This window comes from Dermochelys coriacea, chromosome 22, assembly GCF_009764565.3.
Source record: "Dermochelys coriacea isolate rDerCor1 chromosome 22, rDerCor1.pri.v4, whole genome shotgun sequence".
NCBI lineage: Eukaryota > Metazoa > Chordata > Testudines > Dermochelyidae > Dermochelys > Dermochelys coriacea.
In genome coordinates this window covers 18155971-18176122 of record NC_050089.1, presented here as the reverse complement: position 1 = coordinate 18176122, position 20152 = coordinate 18155971, and the positions used below count along the sequence as shown (strand labels likewise).

The following is a 20152-nucleotide window of genomic DNA, read 5'->3' as shown; positions in this document are numbered from 1 at the left end:
GGGTCTGTGCTGTGGGTTGGCTCCTAACCAGCAGTCTGTCCACAATCAGTGATTCAGATAGGTTCTATGGCCGTTCCCACTTTGCACAGCAAAGATGGATCATAAATATTTATGAGCTCCTTATCTTTCTGCTCTATATGACAGGGCAGAGTGGAAGTGGAGGTCTCACAGGATGGCTGGCTGCAGCGAGCAGGGCAGGGCTCTCCCCACTGCCCTGGGCCCCTGACCCTACTGCAGGTAAACCAGAATCCAACCAGGCTTCACTTAGACTCACCAGCTGCATGCACGCACATGTACACATGCACATGCATGCAAGCACACACAAACGTGAACCCACAAGCACAGACTGCTGGGCCTCTGGCTCCCCACATTCTGAGGATGTCTCCCTCAGCCCTTTTTCCAGAGCACAGAGAGTGCCCTGTGTAGGCTCAGACGGCGGGCTAGCAAGCTGAGGAGTGGACTCCTCAGATGTGGAGTCCGAGGCTTCTAAGCCTTCCCCAAATCTTCAGATCTCAGGACAGGACGGTTGTGATCTTTGCTCTGTGCTGCAGGCTTGGGGAAGAAACTAGAAGGATGAAAAGTGACAACAGCCCAGCCCTAGGGCAAGGGGGATTCCATGGGCTCAGGTTCTTTTTAATAGGATCTAAGGTACTAGCCATTTAGCCCAACTGGATTTACAGCCAATCCCATAATAGGATTGGGAGAAAAGACCCAATGGCGCTCAGCAGAGGGCAGCACCAGTCACCCACACCCTAGTCCTGAGGTTATTCAGGATACCAAGATCCCTTCAGAGTTGAACTCTGCGAGGGAGTAGAGGGTGGGAGATGTGGCACAGAGCCATGCCATTCTCCAGCTCTGGGGTGGGGGAATCATGCCTCATTGACTATAAATCATCAACAGCCTCTTACAGTGATGGGGCCACAATTCCTCACTGGCAAGCTGTTCCAATGTCCCTTCTCCACAAGATTCCCCCAGGAGTCTTTAGGGTCAACTGGGCCAAAGTACAAGGACATGGATGCTGAACTGCCCAACCTGGAACCAGTGCCCCCAACCCCCATCTGGAATTAGGGTTTGGCCCAGAAGAGAAGCAGGGTCATGTATGAAGCCTGACTCAGGCCTGGGAGAGGGAATAAACTCTCCCTATGCTCTCAGGGGATTGCCAGGCCCATCTCCCAGCACTTGGAGCTTCTCTCTCTTGGGTTTTCGGGATGCCCTGATTTCCTGCTGGACCCATCACTATAGGGACCTAAGCAGCCTGCATAGCCAGCATCGCCCCTGATCCCTCTCTAGGACCAATAACCTTTGCTCATGTGTGACCCCAGTGCCAGTCTCTGGTGATGGAAGGACAGGGCATTAGCGCCCAAAGCTATCTCAGTCTGCCCTCCCCAGCACAAGGTGGCAGTGGCTGATGCACTGGCTGGAGGAGGTGACCCTGGCACACACTCACCTGGATGATTGCTTGGACTTTGCGGGTCGGGCTGGTAACGTTCCTGTTTGAAGCTTCCATGGCAACTTCATCAATGTGCCTGGCACTCTCCTGGGAAGGAACCAGAAACACAGAGGGGGTGTTAGGACTTGAGAGAGCCCTCCACTAACAGGAATACAACGACAGAACCAAACCAGCACTGTACACGGGGCTATGCGGCAGAGATGCGCCTCTCCCTCCCCAATAGGGGATGCAGAAGGTTGGACCAATGAGACACATGAGGTCACAGGCTGAGAGTAAAGTTCAAAACAGCCCAGCAAGCACAGGTGAGTGATCAAGAGGCCCCATTATCTAGGCCTGATCAATGAAAGGAGAGAGTGGTTTAGTGATTATAGCAGGGGATGGACAATCAGGATGTCGGTATTCTATTCCAAGCTTGACCTTTGGCAAGTAATTTCACTGCTCCGTGCCTCAGTTTCCCCATCTGTACAATGGGGACCACACTCACCTATCCACACAGGCTGTCAGAGCTCATGACTGCTTGTAACCAGCTTGAAGTACTTGGTTGAAGAGTTCCAAAGAAAAGCAACATGTCATCAGCAGTACACATTCTACATCACGCTGCTCCCCCTACCCCATAGACACAAGCAGCTTCCAGGCTTTTATCCAGCTTCTGCACTGGCATTATTTTCTTCTCGAAACAGGTGGATGTATGAACCCCAGGACTAAAGGGACACTGCATTAGGAGAGACTGATGGCTGCAGCACTGAGAGCTGGACACCAGGGGGCCTTATAACCTTCTTTTACCAGCTGGGCTATGCCTGACCGAATCCCTGAGCCTCATTTGCTCTCTGCTGGCTCCCGCTCAAGTCAACGGGGAAATGAGCACAGGGGCATCTGGCTTGGACCCCAGCTGAACTGGGTAATTCTGCACACTGGGTCTCGGCGGATGCGAAATGACAGTGAGTGGTACAAACGCCCAAAAAGAATAGCAACTTAGAGCACCTACGTACAGAATTCTACAGAACATGTGCAGAGCATGGGATACATGGCCCTGTTTCCCCATTCACCTAAGGATCTCCCAGGATCTCTTTACAAACATGAACTACGTTAGCATCATAAACCCTACACAAGGCTGGTCAGGAAAGGTGTACGGTAACGGGCCAGCCAGCTCTCCAGCACAGCAGCTCTTTAACGGCATTCAGACTGGCAGGACAGGAAAGAGAATCTTCTGTCCCAGAGAAACTTCAGGGAGCTATAGGGAGGCAGCAGGCAACTTCCCAGGGTTAGAATGGGGCCAAGACACCTGAGCTAAAAGCCCAAATCATACCATGTGCCCTAGGATGGCATGAGTAGCCAGGGACTCAGTTTCATGTCTCAGCTCCAAGAGTTATATTTAATGGAAAGAAGATACTTTTCTGCTAAATTCCTGGTTCCAGATGCTCAGAAATTGTCTCAAAATTAATTTCCCTGTCCATCCATCCAGAAATATTCTTATTCACTCACACACTTGAACACAGAGGGTGTAACTACAACAAAAGAGGGAGTCTTAACTGAACAACAACTTTGCAGAGGCTCATTTTTAAAAATCTACATCACTAAACAATCATCGAAGGAAAAACCCAACATCTGGGGTGCAGAGAAGAGAGGACAAACAGAGACAGACATACACATATTATATATGACAATGCATCCATGCTAGCCCAGCAGCCCGCCCCACTAATCAGCAGAGATGTCATGCACCAGCCAATCTCTCCCCCAGGTGCTGCTTAGAAAACTAGCAACCCCACACATTCATGTGTGTGCACACAGCTCCTCAGACCCTCTGAATGTCTGAACATGCCCCACATTTACATGTATGTTCAAACACACACATGCACACACAAAATGACTAATTGAAACCTGATTTCAGCTCCTCCTGCATTACCATCCTGGGCAGGATTTCTGTCCCTGCAGGAAGAGTAAATAAAGCAGCTTGGAGAGGAAACTGACCCCACAAGCCACTGATTTCCTGTGCTCTGGCGCTCAGACCACTTGGGCCAGCTTAGCAGGCTGGGCCAGGCTAGAGTTTCTAAATTTACCCCCTACTTCATGCACCCCACACATCCATCTTGGGGTCACCATACAGCAGGATGGTAGCAGGAACCCCCTCCTTGCTGGCCCGGTCTGTAAGGGCTTCCAGAGCAGAACTGAGGATGGACAGTTTGTGGGCCAGAGACCTCGCCCCATTTGGCCTGTGGATCATTGTGTTCTGTTGGCTCCCCCAATACAGACCCCATGGCTTGTGACATTACAACACAATTATAAGGACTGGTCCCAGCCTTGTGTTGTTTGAGTGCAGGTCAGGGGGCAGATTGTATCACAGGGGTTCCTAGCAGCTGCCCCCAAACCACTATTTTGAGACAGTGTGAAGCACTAACATTCTCCCTGTCAGCAATGAGGATGGGGTGAAGCCTACACTTTTAGCAAGAATCACTGTGCTTCAGAGTAAGATTAAGAGGCTCTGGAGAAGGTGGAGATCTGCTAGACCCTTCAGCCCCTGCTTCCCAGCAAGAGCCGCACTGCTCCCTTATCATATAGGCACTAGCTTTTTAGCCACACTGGTGTAAATACCCCAAGTGAGGGAGCCACCACTCCTTCCCCAAGGAGCTGCAGACAAATCACTCAGATGGAAGAGTATTGTGCTGAAATATTCAGAGCTGGAAAGATGCACTGGACTACTGACTCCCCCACCAATGCAAGACTCAAACAGGACTACATAGAGAGGGTCTGAGGGGAATTAGAGTTGCTTGTCGCATTTGTCTGGGGAAGAGGAAGCCCTTCCCCGACCAGGCCTCTGCTCTTTAAAAAACGTTATTTTGCTGGTAATAAGGCAGAACTAGGTCACATATGGCTCATTAAAAGCATGCCAAGCTGTGTGACACCAGAGCACCATCTACAGGCTAAGCCTGCATTGCAGGTGATAGCATGGACTTAGCCTTCTCCTATCATTGCCAATGGAGAACAACGTTCACGAATGCAGCCACTGACACTCCCAAGAGCCCCAACATGCTTTCAGGAAAACACACTGAACTCTCCTCTGTTACCGCCAGGAAGCTTCCCTGGCCCTGCTTCACCCACCCCCGGTCAGCTTTGGCCTCAACAGGATTTGAGAGAACAGGATGGGCTGGGGTAACTTGATCATAAAACTGCAAAAGTCCCACCACGGGTCAGTGGCAATTCCTGACCTCCCAACACTGCAGTAGCTCTCTGCTGTTCTCCACCAGCTTAGCATTTCTTGTGCCTTTTCCTGCCAAGGGCTGGGGCCACTCCGAGTGCATAGAAAGATTGTTTAGTCTCTGCTCCCACACATCCAGCAGTCCACCCATTACAGACATAGCCAGAACAGGGTTGCGCTGCTCCTGGGTCACATTAAAGGGACTCAGACCTCACAAATGCTTGTGTCTAATGCATCACAAGGGCCTATAGGGCCCTGGGGATTGAAATCTGGCTCACCATGCCTGTCATGCATATTCAGTCCCCAGGCCTTTTCTTTCGGTTGGCCAGCAGGGAACATGGTGCTCCGGAGGCAGACCCTGAAGAGGGGAATAATTCCCATAGCACTTTTCACCTAGAAGGATCCCACAATACTCGACAGAAACATCAATCCCCCGGGACTGTCATACGGCCACCTCTGGGTTGAAACATGGCAGCTGCCACACACCAGAACAGTGACAGGTTAGGGTAGACAGGGAATAACAACCTCTATCCAACTGAAACTGCTGGGGGCAGGACTGGCGGAGTGTAATTACCCAAGATGGGCTTTGGCCAGGACACTGGAGTCAATGCCCTGGCTTGCGGAAAGTGTCCTGGGAACTTTATTGCTCCCAAATGACCAGGACTTCAGTCCACATCCCATCCAGAAGACAGGCTATTTGTGGGAGATGGGTTAGTAGAGTGTGAGGGCCTAGACAAGGCCTTAGTGAAGCCTGGGATCACTGCAGCTCATGGGCTTCACAGAGACTCAGTGCTGCCTTCACCTATCAGAGCACTCAGGACAGTGGAAAATACCAGTGCTAGCCCAGCATGCAATGCTCCTCAGGTTCCAGCTGAAGGCAGCTGTGATTTGCTCTGCTGTACAGCATATGAATAACCCATGGCTGGGCTCTGGGATAAATGCCAGCGCAGCCCCCTCAGATGGGCAAAGTCTGGGCTTTTCCTACTGTCCCTAGAGACAGAGCTATCTACAGGCTGCCCTGGCAAAGCTAGCCCACCGGATCCTCAGGCTTCGACCAGTGCAGCAAGGAGAGATCCTCTCCCTACTTTGTCAAAGCAAGCATGGCCTGTGGTTAGCACAAACCATACCCAGAGCGAGAGCACACAGCCCAGCCAGGAAGAGTGGGAGCTGGTGGGTAGCTATTACACACTGCGGAAAAAATGAAAAGCTGGAAAAAGACAGTGTTGACTCCAAGGCTGGGAAAGAACAAAAACAACCATCAGCTCACAGTAAAGGCCCTGGCTCCCTCCGGAACAGGCAGCTGAAAGAGGACAGCATCAGGGAGTAAGACCAGACAGAATTCAAGCTGAAGTGCCTAGACTGGCATTCAGGCCCAATTTTCATAGCAGCCCCCACTGACACCAAGGAAAGCCAGGCTTCCCCCCAAGCTGGGCCCTGGGTATGGAGCAGAGGAGCCGAGTTGGAAATATAATTTGTAAAAGAAGCACACTGGACGTGAGGCTCAGTGATAGCTCTGGGGTTAGAGCCAGGAGAATGTATGTGGATTTGGCTGTCAGAGGGGCTGAGCTCCTGCCACTGCAAGCTGCCAGTGCTCAGCACATCTGAACCCTCATCTCACGATCTGGACAGTAACGCAGGGCCGTTTCCCTTCACTCCCTGATTCTCATGCACAAGCCTATAGCTACTGAGGGGCAGGATTATCCCTTGCTGCATAGAGGGCAGGTGTGTGTTTTTGTGAATAAGTTAGAGAAGGGGCACTAGCTCTTTACCACCAGGACCTCTCTCCATTTGCTGCCACTTTCCCATGGCTGCAGAAGGAGTTTCCAACCTGCTAAATGAGATTTCCTGAGTGGGCTGTGCAGCCAGGGCCTTTCCTGTGGGGTGCGGCACTGGGGGCGAGAAAGGGGGTAGAGGGAAGATGTGGCACTGGGATCGGGGGTGATCGTGGCAGAGTAGGAGACACAGTAATGGGGTTGGGCAGGGGGAAACACAGCTTCCACACAGCATATTAATGGAGCGGTTTGGAACTCTCTAGGACCTGCTCCTCTGCCGGCTCAGACATCATTTGCTACCATGCAGCTGAGCCTGTGCCAGCCACCTATTGGGCCAGAGCCACCCCTGATGTTTAGAGGAGCCCCCACTGGGCCCGGGCTCCAGCTCCCTCAAGTCAGGGTCTGAGCCCAGATGCTGGCAGGACAAGGAGCCAATTGGACCCATGAGCACTGGGAAGGGTTAGCCTTAGAGTTTGTGATCCCCCTGCTCCAATCCACATGCGCCACACCCCTAGCCACAGTGTGGTTTTGAGGTCCTCACCTTACCTGCCCTTGGATCCTCATCCTGGCACTGGGCCAAGCACCGACCACCAGCTTCAGTGGCAGAGCATTCATGTCCCTATGCTCTGTTCATCCCGTGGCCTTGGGGCGCGGCCTACCCCAGTTGTAGGAGAAGTAGTAGAGAACAGTCTGCACTGCCAGCTCCCTGGGGAGGTGACAGGCGCATCAAGGCAGGAGACCCCAGTGGGGAGAGCCAGGCCAGCAGGGCCCACAGCCCTAACCTCTCCCCAACCCCTGCACCTTCTCCCAAAAGCAGCTGCAGCCAGCTGTGAGCTCTTGGCTGCTGCTAGGCCAGAGGAAAGGCAGGCAGGGGGCCGGACTCTTGAATAGGAAGAGAGGGGAGGCCAGGATGGAATCATGCTTGGAGATTAACCCCTTCCCACCACAGCAGGCCACAGGATCACAGTCATATCCACAGAGTCAGTGTGAGGTGAGAGGCAAGTGTCACACTGGGCCATGCTCTGGCACCTTCCATCGATCTGGGCATGGCAGCACCAAACCCACCCAGCTCCCATGAGCCAGGTATCTCCTTCAAAAATGGGGGAACTCCTGCACTGAGAGGGAACGTCACCACAGCAGTCCATAACAGAGCAGGGGATAGAACTCAGGAGTCCTGTCTCCCAGACTTGCCGCCCCAGCTCTAACCATTAGGTGCCTCTCCTATCCCAGAGCCAGGACTAGAACCCAGGAGTACTGACTTTCAGATTCTCCATACACACCCTTTAGCTTTAATCACTAGACTCCTCTCCCCTCCTCAAGCCAGGAATAGAATCCAGGAGTCCTGATTCCTCTCCCACCCCATTCTAACTACAAGACAAGTCCAGGTTTCCCACTCTCACACTAGCCTAGCAGGCCACCTCCTCCGACCCATAACCATGGAGATGCTATAATCCTTATAAGGGATTTTACTTCTTTCCAGAGGAGGGGGATACTGATCCCCCAGACCTCTCCACAAAGATGTGATACCATCTCCCACATCCCAGTGCCCCGGTTGGAATCCTAGTGGGAGCCAGTGACCGCTCCAAGAACCTGGCTATCTCCAAGGCTCTCCAAAGGGAATGCCCCAGTGCAAGAAGATAAGGAATTGGGGAGCCCCCCTCGGGGCATATTTCATGCTTCCTCCATGCCCCCCATCCCAGCCTCTCACCTCACCTCCTGGGAAGCCCCAGCACGAAGGGTGATTGCTGCCCTTCACAAGCAGACTCTGTTCTAGGAATGCTAGCAAAGGAGTGAGGCCCAGCCCAGCCGGGTGCCCCACCTCTGGCAGCAACAAGGCAGCCTTTCTTCTCTCACAGCAGCCTGCAAAACACTTCACTTGTTCTTGCCACGAAAAGAGGCGCAGGCTTCAAATGCCAAAGGGTCGGGCTAAGCTACCATGAAATAGCAACGGTCAACAGTAAAGCAGCCCCAGAGCCTTCACATACAGCACAGACCATGCTCACCCCTCACACTCCCCCATGAGATCACTCCCCCTGCTTGCTCCCTCCTTGGCATCCACGGGGCTTATGTCTCCAATTCCCACAGAAATCCCAACACAAAATTATTTAAAAAGTTAAGAAAAAGACCTCTGTTCTTTCCAGGAAGGGAAGAGTTGAGCATGGGAGGGGAAGCACGTAGGAGGACTTTACCTCAGCGCAAGGAGGATGGGTGCACAGAGGCCACCCATAAAAATGAATTTCAGTCTTACTCAGCTGGTGCCACTCAATCCTGACTCACAGCACCCCTGCTATTCCACCCCTGGGCTTTCTCCTCCACAGCTCTGCCAATGCCCCTCAATTCCATCTCATAACCCCCCATACTGTTCCAGCACTGGGCCTCCCCCTCCCCGCACACCTCTGCCAAAGTTCCTCAATTTCAACTCATAGCCCCCCTACTGTTCCAGCACTGGGATCCTACACCCAGCTCTGCCAAAGCCCCTCATTCGGACATGAAAATTACAAATATTTGACAACTCTGGCTTGAGCTTGCACTCAAATGTCAGCTGCTGCTGTCGGATTCTTGTTGAGCTGAGCAGTCTCTGTAGCCTGGTCACAATACAGGAATAGGACAGTGAGCTGAAGCACCAGGTGGGACCAGTGGGGCCAAATGGCCTTGTGGCTGAATCTCTCCTGCCCCTTTCTTTTGGGCTGGGGCTATCAGTGGCAACACTCTGAAATGCAGTGGTAGGGCTGGGAGCCTAGTTTGGCTTCGGGAGGGTTGGGGAAGGAGGATTTTTTCTCCTGGGTGTCTCAACAATCCTTAAAGGTCATTCCATCCTTAGAGGTTTTTAAGGCCCAGCTTGACAAAGCCCTGGCAGGGATGATTTAGTTGGTGTTGGTCCTGCTTTGAGCAGGGGATTGGACTAGTACCTCCTGAGATCTCTTCCAACCCTAATCTTCTATGATCAGCTGGATCTCAAAGGGAAACAAACTTGGTCTATTCGACTCAGATGCTGCCTTCCAAAGTGCTCACCTTCCCTTCTTCTTGTGCATCACTGCACGAGCCTCCAAATGAGGTCCCTTTGAGAAACAATAGTGACTGCAGCTTTGTATAACTGTAACCCACCCCCAAACAAACAGAGGGGGATGCATATCACACCTCCAGCAATCACACGTGGCCAAATCATTTCCCCTCTCTGTGCCTGAGTTTTCTTATGGGGATAATAACCCTGCCCTGCCTCCAAGGGCACTGTGAGCCTGGGTTAATTTATATTTATAAAGCACCTTGTAGATGGTACCTGCTGTTATTTTACTTAAAACCAACAAAACACAAGGGGAAGGAGCACCCATCTGTGCCCCATTTTGTATCTGCAGCTACAGAGGGAAGGTCGGAATCAGTCTGCAAATACACCGAGAGTATGGAAGCCTGGGCGTGCCCAAGAACAGTATTTGGCCATGTGTACATCTACACACCATATGGAAGCTGGACAACGTCTATCATCCTCTCTAACGGCTGAATGCAGGTGTGGCAGAGGGCACGCGTAAGAGAAGGGGACTTGGGTAACCCACAAGGAGTTGCAGTACCTGATGTTACATGCCCTGAAATATAGCATCCCTGGCCTCTTTCTTTCCCCCATCCCCCATTCCCTTCAATGAGTCAATTGGAAGCAGTCAGAGCAGCTGAGTTAACAGGTACACCACACAGCATCCAGGCCCTGCATTCAACTTGGCTGTACATTCACTCCACATCTGTTAATGAGTTTAAGGCACCAAAGCTGCCACCCCATCTCAGTGAGCAATGGGCTGTTCTGCTTCCAGCCTGGGAATGTCGGAGGCGGGAGCATTGTCTTGGAGACAAACGTGGGTGGGAAGGGGACTTGCGCCAGGCAGCCCACAGTAATTAAATTGCAGCAAGGTCCCAGATTGGCGAGGGCTAATTCGGAGCTGGTGTCGCAGGGTCTGAAAGAAACTCATCAGGACCAGTCCCTATGAATAGGCTAAACTCAGCCTGCACTCATCTCTGCAACAAGCTGAAACAGTCTGGGGCTCAGGAAAGCTTGGAGTTGACCCAGGCTCCCCACTCCACATTTCAGCATGTTGAGATGAGAGCGTTGGGAGGGCAGTTTGGCCCCAAAGCCTGGATTTGAATCCGCTGTTTGGGTCTGATCTCATCTCAAAGGCCGTGCTCCCCATTCCTGGGACTCCAGCTATAGTATTTGTTCTGATCCCCTCTTGGCACAGAGCCGGCCATGTCATCCGAGGTGCAAGTCTGCCGCAGAGGCTCCTTCCGCTCTTTCTTTTCTCCAATTGCTCCTTCTAGGTGGAAACACCCCATACACTCTCCATCCCGAAGACTACACACAGTGGAGCACTGGTCACATGTTACCAAGGCGACACAACACGCCTGGCAATAACAGTAACATAAATTAGCTCCAAGATAGTTACATTGGGAGACAGAATTCTCTGCCCCACCCACTGATCTCAGCTCCCCAGAGGAAATGAGCTCCCCTACTGGGGTCATTAAAGTGTGCACAGCTGCCAGCTCCAGCCCTGAGCATTTCCTCAACTCCTCTTGCCATACTCCAAACAGAGCAGTCAACCCCTCCCGCCCCCCAGCCCCACACAAATTCCATTTTGCCTGCCACCACCAGGTATTGCTAGCCAGGGAGATTTGGAGTCAAAATAGGGACCTGCTTTTTAGCACAATGGAAACATAAAAGACACAAAGGCCAAGGGAGGCATCCAGAGGGGCAGAAAGAAACCATAAAGCAAGCGCTGCCTCCCCCATCACCCACTAGGGGCAGGTCTGGAAGGGTTATTCAAATAGACCGGACTCAGATGTTCAATTAAATAGGGTACCTAATCCATGAAGAATCCTCAGCTAAGACAGCTAACACCTTACCACAACAGTACTTCCTGTCAAAGTAATACTTAGGAACAAGTCTGCAGTCTGCAAAGAATTAACTAGATAAATCTCTATTCTGCCTTTTTGCACCATGGAAGGCTTTGAGTTTAGGCAACCCAATACAGCTCAGTCCCAATTCACAGCGCTCCTGCTATCCCTGCCCTATAGTTCCCCATGTTCATACAGCTCTGCTGCTGCCCCCATATTCTGACCTGCAGCCCCCTGCTGGTATCCCAGTCCGGAGCCATGCCTCACCCCCAGATCAGCAGATGATCTCAATCCCAACCCACAGTCCCCCATGGTTCCCCACACATGCATACAATCCTGACTCGTAGCTCCCTGCTACTCCAGCTCCGCCTATGCCCCTCAATCCAAACTGCAGCATCCCATCCCACCCCACGTCCTTTCCCAGATAAAGGAAAAAAACAAGGCTGAGGTTACTGATCTGTATTTTACAACAAATCTCAAGTGGCAGGTATGACACACCAGTAGGCCCAAGGCAGCTCTGACCTGAACATCCTTTATAAAGGCTGTTTGAATTCATTATATGGGAACAGGACAGTGCCCATGTCCAATAAGAGAAGAGCAGCAGGGTGTTCTTCTACTGCCACTCACACACACTCTGAGGAATCCCACCAAGCCAGAGCAGCAGCAGTGCTCACTTGCACCAGCCAAAACACCAGGGCATGGGGGGGGGGGGGAGAGGACACTACATGAGAGTCCAACCACAGATATTTCCAGGTGCCACTGTTTTAAACTCAACAAATAGACATAACAAGGGAATTGAGACTATTTGCTGACATGCCAAGCATTAGGCATCTCCCACTCTTGGAAGCGCTGTCACACATCTTAGGTAAAGTATCACAAGGCAGGAAGAAGAAATTCCTCCAGGAAATGCTCTTAGGCCTCACAGAATGTGCACTGGGCTGGAGTCAGGAGACCAGAGTTTCTGGTCCTGACTCTTTTGGTGAAGGGTGTAAATATTACTGGCAGCTCACACCCCTCACTTCTGACAAAGAATGTGCCCAAGTTCTAAAAAGAGAAGTGCTGGAAACCCAGCACAGGGAACAGCTGAAATCAAGGCCCATTCAGCCATCTCAGCATTTTTACATGGGGATGGATGAAAAAGCAAGTGGACGTTTAAGAAGAAAATCCTCACACACAGCACAGAACAGCTGGGCAGCTTCCTCTGGGGCAGACTGGCCATCAGGCTCAGGAACCCTCAAGCAGGAGGTGAAAGGGCAGAAAGAACATATCTGGCTATCTCAGAGGAACCTCCCAGGCATGAGCATGGAGATCAGGATTCCTATTGGTTGGTGTGGGCTTACCTATCAGCCAAAACTCCCTGCCACAGAGGGAAGGCCAAGTTGAGACCTACCAGTATAAAAATCAAAGAGAACCCCAGGATCGTGCGTAGACATAGACAAGGATAAGGGGCAAAATATATAATCCCCACTTCATAGGGTCCCAGCCCTCATAGAATCATAGAAGATTAGGGTTGGAAGAGACCTCAGGAGATCATCTAGTCCAACCCCCTGCTCAAAGCAGGACCAACACCAACTAAATCATCCCAGCCAGGACTTTGTCAAGCCGGGCATTAAAAACCTCTAAGGACGGAGATTCCATCACCTCCCTAAGTAACCCATTCCAGTGCTTCACCACCCTCCTAGTGAAATAGTTTTTCTTAATAACTAACCTAGACCACCCCCACTGCAACTTGAGACCATTGCTCCTTGTTCTGTCATCTGCCACCACTGAGAACAGCCGAGCCCCCTCCTCTTTTGAACCCCCCTTCAGGTAGTTGAAGGCTGCTTTCAAATCCCCCCTCACTCTTCTCTTCTGCAGACTAAACAAGCCTAGTATTCTCAGCCTCTCCTCGTAAGTCATGCCCCAGCCCCCGATCATTTTTGTTGCCCTCTGCTGGTCTCTCTCCAATTTAGCCACATCCTTTCTGTAGTGGGGGCCCAAAACTGGATGCAATACACCAGATATGGCCTCACCAGTGCCCAATAGAGGGGAATAATCACTTCCCTCGATTTGCTGGGAATGCTCCTACTAATGCAGCCCAATATGCCATTGGCCTTCTTGGCAACAAGGGCACACTGCTGACTCATATCCAGCTTCTCATCCACTGTAATCCCCAGGTCCTTTTCTGCAGAACTGCTGCTTAGCCAGTCAGTCCCCAGCCTGTAGTGGTGCATGGGATTCTCCCGTCCTAAGTGCAGGACTCTGCACTTGTTCTTGTTGAATCTCATCAGATTTTTTTTGGCCCAATCCTCCAATTTGTCTAGGTCACTCTGTACCCTATCCCTACCCTCCAGCGTTTCTACCTCTACTTAGTGTCATCTGCGAACTTGCTGAGGGTGCAATCCATCCCATCATCCAGATCATTAATAAAGAACTTGAACAAAACCGCCCCAGGACTGACCCCTGGGGCACTGTGCTTGATACCGGCTGCCAACTAGACATTGAGCATCTGTTGAGCCTGACAATCTAGCCAGCTTTCTATCCACCTTATAGTCCGTTCATCCAATCCATAGCTTTTTAACTTGCTGGCAAGAATACTGTGGGAGACTGTTTCAAAAGCTTTGCTAAGGTCAAGATATATCACATTCACTGCTTTTCCCATATCCACAGAGCCAGTTATCTCATCATAGAAGGCAATCAGGTTGGTCAGAATGACTTGCCCTTCATGAATCCATGTTGACTGTTCCTGATCACCTTCCTCTCCTCCAAGTGCGTTCCATGCTCAAGTCATTCCTTCACTTGACTTGCCAATGGCTAAATAACCATAAGGACAGCAGCAGCTAGCAACAGTGGCCCACACAAGAGCCCTCCTGCCACACTCTCACAGAAGTGACCATTCCCAAAGCACAGACACTAAGCCTAGTTAGGTTTCAGAGTAGCAGCCATGTTAATCTGCATCTGCAAAAAGAAAAAGAGGACTTGTGGCACCTTAGAGACTAACAAATTTATTTAAGCATAAGCTTTTGTGAGCTACAGCTCACTTCATCGGATGCCTGGTTAGTTAGCATCTCTCCATTTCACGGGCACAGAGAGAGGCGAAGCAAGTCAACACCAAAGCTGGGATTCCTGGCTCCTAACCCCTAGCGATCGGTCCATTCAGCCAAGATGCCTCCCCTTGCGTGTAGCTGGACTCTGAATAGCCATCTGCACTAAGCTGCCCAGGGACTCTAACCCATCGCTCAGAGAAGTGGGGAGGCTACAGGTCTGCAAGGATTCCCCTTCACTTTGGCTTTGCAACCCTGAGCTCCCTCCCCTTCCCGGGGAGAGGTGGCTGCATGCCAAAAATTTGCTGTTACAGATTATGGGAGAAAATGTCAGAAATGCAAGGAATTCTGCCAAAGCCATTTCTCTGGGACAGCACGAGCCCCGACTCAGGTAGGGGACAGAGCTCGGGTTGTTTGCAACAGCCCCTTTCACACGCTCCCATTGAACCCAAACAGCGCTGCCTGCGGGGGGGGGGCATCTCATTAGTCCCGCTGTCTGTCACCCCAGCTCAGAAAAGGACTCCGGATTTAAAGGGGACATTTAGCCCGCTCACTCAGTCCCAGCACCTGGGCTGTCTGCTCCCCCAGCAGGCCAACAGGGCCAGACCAACGGTCCACCTGGCCCAGCCCCCCCGCTCGGGCAGGGGCAGAGCCAGAGGCCGCGCCCAGGTGCACACTCGCCATCTGCCCGGCCCCCGCCCGAAAGCCTGGGCCTGGGCCCGGGCCCCGAGGGGAGCAGAGCCGAGCCCAGCCCGGCCCGGCCCGGCTCACGCACAGCCCCGCTGCAGCTCGGCCCGAGCGGGGCACCCACCGCCGGCCGCCCTCGGGCAACGCGCTCCGCACCCGCCCCGCCCCGCCGGGGCCCGCGGCCGCCCGGGGTGCCCCGCTCTCGGAGGGACGGAGCCCGCCCCCGGGCGCCCCTCACCTGGCCGGCCCGCGCTCCCCTCAGAGCAGCCGCTCGGCGCGTGGCGGCGAGGCTCGGTCACCGCCCACCGCGGGGGGGGGCGGAGCGCGTGAGGAAACTGACCCCCGCGCGGCCGCGCGCGCGGGACGCCGACGGGAGGGAGCACGAGGCTGGGGCAGGCAAAGGCCTGCGAGGCGGCCGGCCCCACAGCGCGGGGGCCCCGGAGGTGCGCTGTCGCCTTGCCCCGCCCCCCGCTGGCCCCGGCTAAAGCGGACAAAGGAGCTGGCGGCATTCACCCCACCTCCCCGCGAAGTTGCTTAACGTCCTCTGCGAAAACCAAGGCGCTAAGCCTCGCATCCCGCTGCTGCTGGGGAAATTGAGGCAGGACGAGGGGAGTGGACTTGCCTAAGGTCAGACGAGAGCGAGCCACCCTCGAGCATAGAACGCAGGGTTCCTGCCTCCCACACTGGTGCCAGGACCACCCACCCCCCTCTCCTTTCTCTCCCCCGGTTAAAAATACGCCGTGGCCTGCACAACCCTGGAACTGCGGGCTTCACCCAGCAATTGGGGCTGGCGGCTGTAGCTTTGTGCAGTCAGTACGGTGGAGAGAACAAATCTGTGCATTTCTAGAGCACTTCCCAGCACAGGGACTCCAAGGCATTTTGGAAACATCAGCGCCTTCCCCATGATGCCTCCAGGAGAAAAAACAGATTTAAAATTTTTATTAAAGCTAATGTTAAAAAAAATACATAATACATCCGTTAAGAAAAGCATGTCTGTACATTTGTGTATAGTACTTAGATTATCCACAAATACAAAGTTTGTTTTTAAAGTCATACAGTACATATAGTGCATAATTAGCAATAACCCACATTTAGGTGAATAGATTTAACAATTCAGTTTAGATATTAGAATCCAAATACCCAGGTACACATCACTCATGAAAAGTTGTACAGAAATTCGGTTGTGGAAAGCAAAACATATCAAGGAGTGGCCATTGTCCCTCAAAAAGAAAAGGAGTACGTGGGGCACCTTAAAGACTAACAAATTTATTTGAGCATAAGCTTTCGTGAGCTACAGCTCACTTCATCGGAAATGCATCCGATGAAGTGAGCTGTAGCTCACGAAAGCTTATGCTCAAATAAATTTGTTAGTCTCTAAGGTGCCACAAGTACTCCTTTTCTTTTTGTGAATACAGACTAACACGGCTGCTACTCTGAAACATTGTCCCTCAGTAATAGAGAATTAGGTGGTTGTCCATTACCACACAGAGAGCAGAAGAGACTTGCCATAAAGATCCAGGGACTTGGTTCAGGTTCCTATCTCATCCTCAGAAGTTACCACTTCTGAGCACTTCCTAGACTGCAATAAGGAACATCTGTCACACAACCTGCAATGTGTTTTTTCATCCGCTTCAGGGGAGAAGTGTGAGGAGCGTGTAGTGGTTTGACAGGATGTATAGCTGTAGGTACATGCATATGCTGGTGTGGGTTTATAGAGAACCAGAGTCTGGCTCCTACTTCACCCCCTCATACTTCTCCAACCCTTTCCTTTTAATGATAAAAAGGCAGATGGCAAAGAGTGTGAGGAGCTCTCCTACTGCTGCTGACCTAGACCTAGTTCCAAGAACAGACCTTACTTTCCTGACAGCAAACTCCCTAGCTGAGCGCTGCCACGAAGACCCTCACTAATACAGGGTAGAGGGGGCATGTGGCAGTGATTTGCCTGGCCCATTCACAGACCAATCCAGGACAGGTTTGGGAAGGTGTCTCTGAAAAGCTCAGGAAGGGCGGGGAAAGGGAAAAGAGAAAAATCAACGCATAGATTCCCACAATCTAGAGACAAACGCCCTTGAAATGTTCCTGGCCCTGCTTTCTCCTCTGAGCCACTGACGGGGGAGCTGGGCCTTTGAGCCCTACCAAAGCTGTGCAGAGGGGAAACTTAGCCTGACTAGAGACAGAGCACTAAATCACTGCAGCCCAACAGGTCTTTAAGCTCAGCAGCTATTTCAGTGTCTAAAGACTGGAAGCCGTGGAGTGAGCAAGACACAGCACTGTGGAGGAGCAGCTCAGGACAGGAAGAACTTCCAGGCACCCTAGTCAGATCCAGTCTGACAAATGACATGATGAAAGCACAATGCAATGCAGCCTGTAGCCTTAGCTTCCAGTTCCCACAGTCACTGAGTAAACTGGACAATGCCACAGGACAACATCTGCAATCTATCAAGCCCTGCATTTTTAGTTATGCAACAGATTGTACAGCTGAGACACCCAAGAGCTGGGGGATGAGAACAGGAAGGATGAGAACAGGCACGAAGGCAGATCTTTCAGCCACTCCCGAGTTTCCTACAAGGGAGAGAAGTGGGCAGGGATACACCAGGACACACACTTTGGCCCTACCTGACACTGGGCTTTGGAAGCAGCATGAACCTGCAGGTCCAGCTAAATCAGTTCCAAACCCATTTGGGCTGAACAGTATAAACTTGGTCAAACTAGTAGTTATTTTCAAAACCCACCAAGGGGACATACTGTGCATGGTGGCTGGTGAGGTTTTAGCTCTTCACATCTCTCTCTAGACCTAGAGCCCTCAACCATGTCAGAGCTCCAGTGTATTAGCACTAAACAAATGCATGGTAAATAACAGTCCCTATTCCCCATTGAGCTAACAATCTAGACATAATTGCTGGGTTAAAAAAACAAACAAAAAAACCCCCAGAGTATGTGGTAACAAACAGACTAGCTATACTCACAGTTCATAGGAGAGTTAAGCTAAATTACCCTGCTCCAGATAGCAGCGAAGCCAGCTGCTGTCCAAGAGGAGGGATAAACAGTCAGGGACTCTCTCCAAACACTCTTCAAATTAAAATCAAATTCACTAAAAAATAAAGAGATCCATTTATAGTTTAAATTACATCAGCTCTTGGCCACCCAAACCCCTCTCCATTATAATGAAGCACCCTGACCTGGGAGCTCAGGAAATGTTCGGAACAGGACAGCTGAAATGTCAATGTGCAGTACAAGACCTCCCACTTCGTTAAATTTGCTCATCATTTTTTGCTTCCTGGTCCAGCACAAACACAGTTAGTTCAAGGGCCCAGGTGTGTTCACGGAACTGGACAGGAAATGATTTTCAGAAATAGCAAGCTGGTGCCCATCTTCTTTAGAACTCTCTAAGCAGGGTCAGCATAGGAGTTGAACTTGGCAGTGTCTGCAGAGACACGTTTTGCTGAATGCTCAGCAATTAGTCAGTGGTTGTCTAGTCTTCTGTAGCCACATTCCAGGACACATGAAGCTAGGGAGGTGTCTATATAAAGAACCAATGTCTTCCTAGTAATCCAATGCGCAGAAATGAGGAAGGACTATGGGATAAAAATAAAAGCAGCTTTTTCTTACAAAACAGTAGTGTACACTCTATAAAGCTACCTCTGTCAGCAAAACTGTTCTGTTTCGCTGACAAAATAAAACCACCGTGATGAGAGGCACAGAGCTTTTTGTGGCAGAGTTAAAGCAACAAAAGCGTCAGTGTAGATGCTGCTGTTTGTTATGTCGACATAACTGGCCTCCCCCAGTATCTCACAATGCCCGCTTTGTTCACTGTTTTGAAGTTGGCTGCTCTGCATCTAGCTACGCAGGCATGCGCCCCTCCCCTTTCAAATCTCTGGGAAGTTCTGACATTTCTCAGCATGGAGCGCTCACAGAGCTACTGAGGAGACAGCTCCTGGTAGCTGAGGAGGCTATATGGGAGAACTCAGAGGGAATCAGAGAACCATTAATGTAGAATGGGGGGAGGGCTGATGTGGGGGGAGGGCATCCCCCTCCCTCGGGATTGGTTGCTCAGGCAGCTGTGTCAATTTAAGAGACACCATGTGAACACTCTTCCCTCCTCCCTTCCCCAAAACAGTCTCTCTCACATATCTATTCCCCACACACAATCTCTCACTCACTTCCTCAGTCTGTCTCTCCCACCTCTCACACACTCGCCCCGTGGCTTACTCTCCCTTCCCCCCACCCCACTTTAGTTGAAAAGTGGCTGGCAATCTCATAGGATGCCCATGGAGCGATGGGATTGAGAAACCTATATCAGAGGATGCTGTACCTGGCCCATGAGGCATTGCAAACCCTTCCCAAAGTACCCTATGCCCAGTTAGATAACTGCCCACAGTGCACTGCTCTGTGTCAATGCAAGAGCTGCTAGTATGGATGTGCTCTGCTGGAGCATAATGTAGACATGCAACAGTGGTTTAATGAAAGTGGCATAACTTTTGTTGACAAAACTCTGTAGTGTAGACAAAGCCTTAAAAAAAGACAATTATTCTGGTATAAGAGTGTCTCCACACCAGAGGTGGCAACAACACTGTCAGTTTAAATTCACACTTTAGTTCATACAGAAAACACCTTTCCCATGTAGAGAGTGCCTGAGTTAACAGTAGGATTGGGATTGTGAGGGCACCAAAGCAACACTACGGTAGTCTACAGGCTAGGAGTTTGCTTTATATCAGCTGAAGTTTTCCCACATCAGGATGTGAATAGCTGTCAGTAACTTCAGGGAAAATTACTGTACACTGCATCTGAAGAATAGAGCTGCAAGACAGCAACTATGCTGCTGATAGTAAAGAGCCATCCCTAGCAGTGCAGAGACATCAGCTGGCATATGCTTACTATACCATAGAACAGGTAAAGGAGAAGAGAAGGCTAGAAGTGACCCATGAAGAATTAAAAAGAAGGTTGTACCATTTTTTACGGTGTTCTCTTGCATGATTTATTACCTTGGCAAAAAACAGGAATGTGAAGTCTGCTGGGGGTCTCAGAATGGGTACTTTGAGCACTAACATCTGAACTGAAGGGTCGGAGTTGTGTAGCTTAAAGAGACATCTTTTCTCCGAAGTGCAGTAAAAGAAGCGTCAACAAGATACAAAGTGATTATAATGATTAAAAATCA

The 20152-nt window shown here is 51.1% G+C and overlaps 1 protein-coding gene across 26 annotated transcripts in view; it reads right to left on the bottom strand.

The window, feature by feature from the left end:
- The window catches only part of PHLDB1 (pleckstrin homology like domain family B member 1), a 121566-nt gene extending 106236 nt beyond the window's left edge, over positions 1 to 15330 (bottom strand). For 4 of the 26 annotated variants that reach the window (XM_043500881.1, XM_043500886.1, XM_043500885.1 and 1 more), the window contains exons 1-2: positions 6962 to 7248; positions 1448 to 1537 (exon numbers count right to left, since the gene is read on the bottom strand). In XM_043500881.1, coding sequence (XP_043356816.1) covers positions 1448 to 1537; positions 6962 to 7030 — 159 coding nt within the window. In that variant the 5' untranslated portion in view covers positions 7031 to 7248. Of the gene's footprint in view, positions 1 to 1447; positions 1538 to 6961; positions 7257 to 8123; positions 8146 to 15235 lie in introns of those variants that run through there. The other 22 variants (XM_043500893.1, XM_043500895.1, XM_043500896.1 and 19 more) reach the window with 13 other exon arrangements.
- Between the last annotated feature and the right edge of the window lie 4822 nt (positions 15331 to 20152).